General features: G+C 53.4%; 1 protein-coding gene across 1 annotated transcript; it reads left to right on the top strand.

The window, feature by feature from the left end:
* Positions 1 to 2290: 2290 nt before the first annotated feature.
* BEST2 (bestrophin 2) lies at positions 2291 to 9048 on the top strand. The gene is made up of 9 exons (XM_090288853.1): positions 2291 to 2502; positions 2635 to 2729; positions 3540 to 3773; positions 3893 to 4047; positions 4913 to 4990; positions 5155 to 5307; positions 5390 to 5470; positions 7638 to 7792; positions 8245 to 9048. Exons 1-9 carry the CDS (start codon positions 2351 to 2353, stop codon positions 8666 to 8668), a joined length of 1527 nt encoding a protein of 508 aa, XP_090144979.1. The 5' UTR covers positions 2291 to 2350; the 3' UTR covers positions 8669 to 9048.
* Positions 9049 to 9709: the final 661 nt, after the last annotated feature.

Genomic DNA, 9709 nt, shown 5'->3' with positions numbered 1-9709 from the left:
AATGGGGGCCTCTGGTCAGGAAAAGAGCCCCATCAACTTGAAGCCTGCCTCCCCTCCACCCCACCTCCGTCTGTAGCTAGCAATACCACCCCTCATCCACTTTTCATGAGCTGTCCAGCAGCTGGACAGCAGAGCAGCAGGTTTGGAGGTAGCCAATTCCTAATTACCTCAGGTGGGGCAGGCATCTGCCAGCCTTGGAACGAAGCATCCTGGCTGGCAGGGCTTCTGAGTGGGGCCCCATGAAGACATCTGCACTCCTAGCACACAGGGTGGACTCCTGAGCCTCCACCACTCTCACGCCAGTCTGCGTATTTGAAGAATGGGGTAGGGTGGCTGGGGGTGCCCCCTTTGTAGCCATGTCTGTGAAGGAGTTAACATCTGTCCTTCATCCATGCCAAATGTGAGGATCAGTTTTTGCATCCACAAGCTTGTGCGTTAATGGCAATGCTGAGAGGGTTTGGTTTGAGATCTGAGGTATGTGTTGGGGGGGGTGCCTGCACACCACGGTGAGGGGGTAAGGGGAGGGGTGTCTTACTTATCAATGTGCAAAAACAGGTGACTCATGAGAGGTTATGAACGTGACCTCATCTGGATGTGCCCCTCAAGGTCTGTGGGGCTGTTGAGGAGGGGCCACTGTTGTATGAGTGTATCCTTGCAACACTGATGGATCTCAGGGACCCCAGGAGTGTGTGCAGCTGTGTAGAGGGCAGGCATTCCCACATCTGTTGTGTGACCCTGGGTATATCTTTATGAAGGGAAGATCAGGAATAAATGAGTGCTACCACCCTCTGTGGGATGTGTGTGTGAAAGGTTTCTGGGCTCTGGGTGGGGTCTGCACTTAGCTGATTGTGTGACCTCGAATGTGTTTTTGTTACATGGTGTAATCAGGAGGGAATGCTGGGCCCTTGGGTGCCTGCCCATGTGTTCCTGGGTGGCTGGTAGCTGAGAGCCTGCCAGGTTAGGTTCCATCTGCCTTATACCTGAATGTTGGAGGGAGTAGAGCTAGGTGACTTTTGTGACTTTCTTTGTGACAGTACCTACTGCCCTCTGGATCACCATGGTTGTGTGTCAGTGTTAAGGAAAACTGAATTTGTGCCTGGGTCTATGGTGTGTGTTTCTAAGTAAATCTTTGTGACAATGTATGATTACAGGTGACTGTGGAGTGAACCAGCCCTAGTGAGCAGTGTGTGTGTGTGTGTGTGTGTGTGTGTGTGTGTGTGTGTGTAAGACTGGAAAGGACACAGTCCCTGCCACCTCCCCCAGCTCTAGTTCCAAGATCCCTTGAACCTGCCAGTGACTGCCAGGGAGAAAGACAGGGAGGAGCAAAGGCAGCCTGGGTGGATTTTCCCCCCTGCTCCAGGTAACAAACTGTCCAGACTTCTCCAAAGTTCTGAGGCTGCAGCTCAGGGGGGAGGGCCAGGGAGGGACCATCCACGCCCATTCCTCATCTCCCTCCTGCCCCAGAGTCTGGCTTCAGCCCCACCCAACTCTGAAGCCATCTGCCCATCTTGTCCCTGTCCCCGTGTGTCCTGCACGCGTCATCAGGTGAGAAGGGCCCAGGCCCAGGGGAATAGGGGACCCTGAGGACAGCTGGGCCTATGGACAGGAATCAGGCAGTAATCCATCAGAATCCTCAGAGTATGGGGTGGAGAGCTTGCAAGGCTGCACAATGAACAGAGGAAAGATCAAGGTGAACCCAGGAGAAGGGGAAGAATAATTAAGTAGAGAGGGTGCATAGGCTGGGGCAGCTGTGCAGGAGAGGAAGCCAGCCTGAGGCAGGGGAACTGCAGGAGGGGACCTGGAGGCCTGAAGGCTTGCGGACAGGGCTTTGTATGGCTCTAAAAGGGAGTGCTGGGTGAAGGAAGGTCAGAGACTGGGAGCTAGGGGAGTGGGGGGAGCCAGAGGTGGGATGTGAGAGAGAGGAATGGTGTGGGTAGACAGTCAGAGCCCTGAAAATCTGGAAACAGAGGCACTGGTGACTTGGGGAGCAGGGGAGGTTGTAGATGGAGCCCAGGCAACGTGAATGGGATAGAAGACAACTCGGTTAACTAAAGGATTTGGGGTCGGGTGCTGCTGAGAGGGCCTGAGGAGGTAGGCACCAGATGTGGAGAAGAAGAGTCCAGAAAAGGGGTAGCCTGCAGGAGGAGGCTTGGGGAGGACTAGCAGCTAGGAATGGGACTAAACAAGGCTGGGAGGAGACTGGACTGAGAAGGTGGCTGGGCAGGGAGGGAACGTTGAGCTGAGTCACCCTACCTACCACCGCCCGCAGCCCCCAGCCCCTCCCTCCAGGGTCACAGGCGGGGGTCGAGTCCAGCCCCACCTTCTCTGGTGCGACCAGCCAGGCACCGCGATGACTGTCACGTACACAGCCCGCGTGGCCAACGCACGCTTCGGCGGCTTCTCGCAGCTGCTACTGCTGTGGCGCGGCAGCATCTACAAACTTCTGTGGCCGGAGCTGCTCTGTTTTCTCGGGCTCTACATGGCGCTGAGTGCTGCCTATCGGTGAGGCGGCCGGGGGTGAGCGTGCGGGTCAGAGTGGACCGGGAAGAGGCCGGGGTGTGCCTGGGATGGGGTGCGGGAAGAGATTGGCAGTTGAGGAGTGGGCTCGCCTGTGACATGCACCCCTCCCTGCAGCTTCGTGCTGACCGAAGGGCAGAAGCGCTACTTTGAGAAGCTCGTCATTTACTGCGACCAGTATGCCAGTCTCATCCCGGTCTCTTTCGTGCTCGGTGTGTTTGCGCTCCCGAGTTCCCGTTCCTACATCCGGAGAAATCCATTCATGCCTTTGGGAGGTCCCCCATGCCTGCCCCTCTGAGACTCCCCCTCAAGTACAGCCCCATAGACCCCCATTTCTGCATCCTCTATGCCAAGCGTGGCCCCTTGGTTATCACTTGTCTACAATGCCCCTTTGAGAGAGTTCCATGTCACCCATTTGTTTATTCCTGGGCACCTCAGGGACTCTCCTACCTGTGTCTGCATAAGTTACTAGTGCCCCTCCCCCCATGTCCTGGGCTCCAGGGACTGGACCTACTCTAGGGACCTCATATGAATCTAGCCTCTCAAGTCCAGCCTAGGAAGTATTTCTCTGGCTAGTGCTGGCCCCCAGCCTACCTTCCCATTCATTGTTCTCTGCCCACATGGATAGAGTGATCAGCCTACTCCAGAATCCTTGACATAGATCCTGTGCCCAACCACTTCACACATCTCTGGCACAGGGGCTCCCTGTGGCCTCTGTGAAAACCTGCCCAATGGTCCTGTCTCTGCCTTATACTGAAATCCCAATCCCCCACCCCCCGCCCCCGATTCCAGGTGACTTCCAAGTAGTCAGAGTGACCCAGACTACTGCATCAACTCTGACCTCAGGGCTAGACCTCCAAGTTCCCAGTCCAAGAGGCCCCTCGTGGTCAGAGGTGACCAGCCCACCCAGTGTTGCTGATGCAGACCCTATTTCAATCCTCTTCCAAAGACCTGGGCCCCCAAACCCCTGACCCTCGTGTCCCCACTGAGCCACCCCCCACCCCACCCCCGTCTCTGTGCAGGCTTCTACGTGAACCTGGTGGTACATCGCTGGTGGAACCAGTACCTCTGCATGCCGCTGCCCGACGCCCTCATGTGCATAGTATCCGGCACGGTGCACGGACGCGACGAGCGCGGCCGCCTCTACCGGCGCACGCTCATGCGCTACGCAGGGCTCTCGGCAGTGCTCATCCTGCGCTCAGTCAGCACCGCGGTCTTCAAGCGCTTCCCCACCATAGACCACGTGGTGGAGGCTGGTGAGGCGGGGGTGGGGGGGTGGACGGGGGGGGGTGGCGGCGGCATGACAGAGGGCAGGGCGAGTGACCCCAGTAAGGACTGCAAGGAGGACGAATGACCTCCAGCTCCACACCTCCAGGGTTTATGACCCGCGAAGAGCGCAAGAAGTTCGAGAACCTGAACTCATCCTACAACAAGTATTGGGTACCCTGCGTCTGGTTCTCTAACCTGGCCGCACAGGCCAGGCGCGAGGGCCGCATCCGCGACAACAGTGCCCTTAAACTACTGCTTGAGGTGAGTTCACCACCTGGTCATTAACACAAAATGCTGGAGAAATTGTACCCCACGTTTCTGGAATTGTGTCAGATGACAGCCTGCCATGAGCTTCCTATGAGGCTGATTCCAAACACCCTTACCTAGCAGCCCCAGGAGTACATCTATCTCTATGGGGCCCCCACCCCAGCTATACAGTCACCACTAAATTATCTCCCTGGAGTTCCCAAAAGCCACCACCTTCCATCAGGTGACCAGTCACCTCTGTCTCAAGTCGTCGGCAGCCATCCGTCTCGAGAGACGATGGTGTAGCTTCTTAAGTGTCTATCTGCACCGCCGAGAATGGCTGTGCAGTCCGACTCGGGAGTGACACGGCATCTGTCTCCTCCCGTGTTGAATCGACATCTTGCGATGACGCTGGAGTGTCCTCTCCAGTGGAGCTGAAGCTACAGAGCCTGGGCAGGGTGATATGGAGGGTCTGCTGTTGCCCATGCAGCAGACCCCCCCTCTCTTCGCAGCTGAAGGGTCCAAGGGAAAGACGGAGTCGATACAGCTTGGGTTCAGGTGCGCCGCAGGAGTTGCCGGTGTTGACTACAACGTCAAACCGCCTTAGGGACTCCGGCTCCGGATTTTCTGTCGGGGTTTACTCCCTTAGCCTTTCCCCAGAAGAGGTATGCCGCAAGGCAGCGGAGGTTTTTTGGAGTCAGAGTTTTCCTTCTCTGATGTACCCTGACTGGAAGATCGAACCAGCGACACTTAGCTCGCAGGCCGACGCTCAATCCACTGAGCTAAACCAGCCAGGGTTAACTGTCTCAAGTATCCACACTTAATCCCCATGCATGAGCTCACAAGTCAGGTCTCTTCATAACTTGTATCCGACCCCCAGGAGCTGACTGTGTTTCGGGGCAAGTGTTCGATGCTCTTTCACTATGACTGGATAAGCGTACCTCTTGTCTACACCCAGGTAACACTACCATGCCCATTTAGATCCATTGTCAGACTCACTGGTCTCAAGGGGAAACTGAGAGCCAGCTAAGACCCCACCAGTGTGAGTCCCTATCCTAGCCCTGGTTTTTCCACAACCCCTGAGTCCAGGAGAGCCCTGACTCAGCAGCTGCCCTCCCCTAGGTGGTGACCATTGCGGTGTACAGTTACTTCCTGGCCTGCCTCATCGGTCGCCAGTTCCTAGACCCTGCACAGGGTTACAAAGACCACAATCTTGATCTGTTTGTGCCAGTCTTCACTCTGCTGCAGTTCTTCTTCTATGCTGGCTGGCTTAAGGTGCGTCCCCTGCCCCACCAGGCCAGGAGTCGGGCAAGCAGAGGTTCTCAGGTCTCTGCTTACCTCCCTCCTCCCCACTAAGGTAGCAGAGCAGCTTATCAACCCCTTTGGAGAGGATGACGATGATTTTGAGACCAACTTTCTCATAGACCGCAACTTCCAGGTGAGATTCAGTTTCAACCATCCCCTGACTTCCAAAGTGGCCCTGGCCCCAACCATGCAAGACTCACCCAGGACTCGCCTCTGACCATCCTTCTCTCTCTCTCTCTCTCTCTCTCTCTCTCTCTCTTATTTATTTTTAAATTTTTAAAGTATATTTTATTGATTATGTTGTTACAGTAGTTTAAATTTATTTTCCCTTTGCTCCCCTCTGCCCAGCACCACCCTTCCCTCCAGCAATCCCACACCCCTTAGTTCATGTCCATAGGTCATGCATACAAGTTCTTTGGCTTCACCCTTTCCTATATTATTCTTAATTTCCCCCTGTCTATTTTGTATCAAACAATTATGCTTCTTAATCCCTGCACCATTTCCCCATTTCTCCCCCTTCCCCTTCCAGCTGATAACACTCGAAATGATCCCCATACCTATGATTCTGCTCCTATTCTGGTTTGCTTAGTTGGATTTTGTTTTTATTTTTTAGATTCAGCTGTTGATAGTTGTGAGTTTGTTGTCATTTTAATGTTCATAATTTTGACCTTCTTTTTCTTAAGTCCTTTTGACATTTCATATAATAATAGTTTGGTGATGATGAACTCTTTTAGCTTTACCTTGTCTGGGAAGCACTTCATCTGCCCTTCCATCCTAAATGATAGCTTTTCTGGATAGAGTAATCTTGGTTGTAGGTCCTTGCTTTTCATCACCTTGAATACTTCTTGTCAGTCCCTTCTTGCCTGCAAAGTTTCTTTTGAGAAATTAGCTGATAGTCTTATAGGCACCCCTTTGTAGGTAACTTTCTGCTTTTCTCTTGTTGCTTTTATGATTCTCTCTTTATCTTGAACCTTTGGCATTTTAATTATGATGTGTCTTGGTGTGGTCCTCCTTGGGTCTAGCCTGTTTGGGACTCTGTGCTTTCCTTTGCCAAACTTGGGAAGTTTTCTTTAATTATTTTTTAACTTAAGCTTTCAATTTCTTGCTCTTCCTCTTCTCCTCTGACACCCCTATGATTCGGATGTTGGCACGTTTAAAGTTGTCCCAGAGGTTCCTAAGCCTCTCCTCATTTTTTTAAATTCTTGTTTCCTCATTCTGTACTAGTTGACTGTTTTTTTCTTCTGTACGTTCCAAATCATTGATTTGAACCCCGGTTTTCTTCCCTTCATCATTGGTTTTGTGTGGATTTTCCTTCATTTCATATAGCCTTCACTTCTTCCCTTATGCGTTTGCCGTACTTAAGCATATATGTCATGCCTATGAGCATCTTTATCACCAGAATTTTGAATTCTGCATCTGTTAGGTTGGCTAACTCCTTGTTTGTTTAGGTTGGTTCTCTCCTCATTACTTAGTTTTCCCACTGGAACCTTGATCTGTTCCCTCTTTTGGGCCACACTTCTCTGTCTTATCTTGACAGGCTCCTGTGTGTGTTTGCCTCTGCATCTCAGGTAGAGCTGTCTCACCTGTTATGTTGTAAGGGGGGAAGCCTTAGGTATTCGTCAGTACAGGGCAACCCATTTCACCACGTTGTGGCCTTGTGTTGGGGGAGGGGTCTGAGAGGGAAAAATGCCACTTGCTCAGCACTTGCCCCTTTTCCAGGCACCTCTCCCACTTCCGTATGGGACTGGCACCTCTCTAGCTGTTGCCCTGGCCGTCGTTCCCAGAGTGGATGGGCATGCGGACGTTCTAGCACCATGGGGGCCCTCTAAACAAGCGGATTCTGCTGAGAGACTGGAAGTTTCTTCCTCTGTCCCAACCCCCCACTGATTTTCACAGTCAGGAGCAATGAAACTTTTTTTCCCTGGCGCTGGGACCGTGAGCTGTGCGGTCTGGTCTGGTGTTGGGAGCACTCCCCAGGTGTCCCTCCCTACTTTTTAAAATGTGTGACTGCACTTTCAACCCACCTGCCACTGCCACAGCTGCTGTTGCCACCACACCACGTCCTCACCGCCCTGGCTCCACCCCTCCTACCTGTCTGAATGAGTATTTCTTCTTTATATCTTTGTTGGACTTCCATGCAGCTCAGTCTTTTCAAACTTCTGGTTGTCTCCAGTTTTGAGGTAGCTGTAACCATCCTTCTCCCTTTAGTATCACACTCCTACCCGTCCTGAGGGGTCCACCCCGCGGTTCCCGCGATTTGTTACCCCCACCCCTGTTTAGCCCACTGTCCATGCCTGCAGGTGTCAATGTTGGCTGTCGATGACATGTACGACGAACTGACCATGCTGGAGAAGGACCTGTACTGGGACTTGGCGGAGGCTCGCGCCCCCTACACCGCGGCCACTGCCTTCCAGAGGCACCGGCCCTCCTTCCAGGGTTCCACCTTTGACATCACGTGAGCCAGTGGGGTGGGCAGGGCCTCTTGGGGCGAGGCTTATAGCTCTGCAGGGGATGTCTCTGATTGAGGGGGCTATGGGGTACCACAACAGGGCTAAGGGCTAAACTCTGAAAATCTGGGTCTAAGAGCTAAAGTCTATGAGGCTATGGATTGGGGTCAAGGTCCGGGACCAGGCCACTAATTTGAGTCAGAGCTAAGGTCTAAGGTGTATGAGGACTGGACAGTTGACTAGGGGTGATACGATGCCACAACTAAGTAAGGCTTTGAGGCCTAAGTTTGAGCAGAGCCAGAGCCACAGAACAAGGCCAGGCTCTCGGGTGAGGGGTCAAAGTTTTGTGGGGTGAGACAAACGGGTGAGTGGAGCCAGGAAAAGCAGTGGGCTTAGGTCCTAGTCTTTCAACCAAGGAGAGAGGCGAGGTCGCAGTGCTGACCCGCTGTCTGTGCCACAGGCTAGCCAAGGAGGACATGCAATTCCAGCAGCCCGATGGCCTGGACGTGCCGTTGGGAGAGGCGCACGGGGACTTCTTGCACCGCCTCCTGCCGGTGGGCCCGGGCATGGCCACAGGAGGCCTGCTGGGTCGACGCCTGTCCCTGCTGCGCCGCAAGAACAGCTGCGTGTCCGAGGCTTCCACCACAGCCAGCTGCGCCTGCACGGGCGCCCTGGACGGCGCGGCCTCGGAGTGCGGCTGCGGGGACCTAATGCTGGACTCCGGCCTTCGAGAGCCGGAAACTGAGCCCCTCACTGGGCCAGAGCCGCCAGCCCCAGGGCTTGCTGCTGAGCCCTTCACCACAGTGCCCATGCCAGTGCCTCGGGGGCCGGCTCCGCCCTGGCTGCCCAGCCCCATTGGTGAGGAGGAGGAGAGTCTGGCTTGAGACCCTCGGGCCCAGGATCCACAAGAACAGGGAACCAGGACCCACATCGCACCCAAGCAATAGTCTGGATCTGCGTGTGGATTTCACCAGCTGGTTTTTGACCAGTTCCCGCTACCTGTGCTCCTGCCTTCACATCTATCCTGCATCTCCTGTGGGCCAGGGACTGGGCTAACGGCTGGGGATTCTTCCAGCTACTGATCAGCTCCCTTCCCACCAGCTCCACTTTCCACCCCCACTGCCTGAGAGGACTCTTTCAGTGTGTCCTGCCTTTATTCTTTCCTTAAAATGGAGATGTGAGTGCCTACATTTTTGAGTTGTGAGGGTGGTAATAAAATGACAGCTTTAAAGTGTTTGGTACATAATAAGTGCTCAATAAAATGTTAGTGGTTTCTACTCAAATGTTGTTAGCCTGACTTTTCCTGCCAGGTATTATGCTAAGTCAGATTTGAGAAATTTTCCAGGTTATCTCACGAGGCCCTGACACTTCTTCCCAAACTCTGCTCTCTGGAATGGCCCCAATGGTGCCCACAACTTTACTCATTCATCAATATATCAGTCACAGTCTAAGGACCACAGCTTCCTCCTGCCAACCTTCATTTATGATTCTGTGAGTAACCTCTCCAGCTCAAATCCCTGAATTCTCAGATACCCTTTTAATGCTCCTGGTCTTAATTCAATCATATGCCAATGACTCCTGTATTTAAAAGTCCAGCCAGGACCCTTCCCATTTCTAGACCCATAGCTCAAACTGTCTTCTCTATGTGGGGATCTCCCAGGTATCTTGAACATAACATATCCCTGAACCAGGTCCCTATTGGCTTCCCAACCTCCCTCTGTTGTCTTTGTCCTTCCAAATAATGAGGCCAAAACCTGGTGTCAACTCCTCTCTCTCTCTCTCCCACCCCTCTCCACATCAACCCAGCAGCAAATCCCATCGGCTTGGTTTTCAAATGTATCCAGATTCCAACCATTCTCCCTTCCTCTAGGGCCCCCACCATGGCTAGAGCCCCCACTGTCATGCACCCACCCACATAGACTAGT

This window comes from Furipterus horrens, unplaced genomic scaffold (genome assembly GCF_987537825.1).
Source record: "Furipterus horrens unplaced genomic scaffold, mFurHor1.1.pri manual_scaffold_10, whole genome shotgun sequence".
In the NCBI taxonomy this organism is placed as follows: Eukaryota; Metazoa; Chordata; class Mammalia; order Chiroptera; family Furipteridae; genus Furipterus; species Furipterus horrens.
This window is presented reverse-complemented; position numbering and strand designations above follow the sequence as displayed.

Excerpts from the sequence above, each read along its gene's own strand:
- BEST2 (XM_090288853.1), top strand. The coding sequence starts at position 2,351 with ATGACTGTCACGTACACAGCCCGCGTGGCCAACGCACGCTTCGGCGGC. Across the intron at positions 2,730-3,539 it reads CCCGGTCTCTTTCGTGCTCG|GCTTCTACGTGAACCTGGTG; the intron begins GTGTGTTTGCGC and ends GTCTCTGTGCAG. Across the intron at positions 5,471-7,637 it reads TCATAGACCGCAACTTCCAG|GTGTCAATGTTGGCTGTCGA; the intron begins GTGAGATTCAGT and ends CCATGCCTGCAG.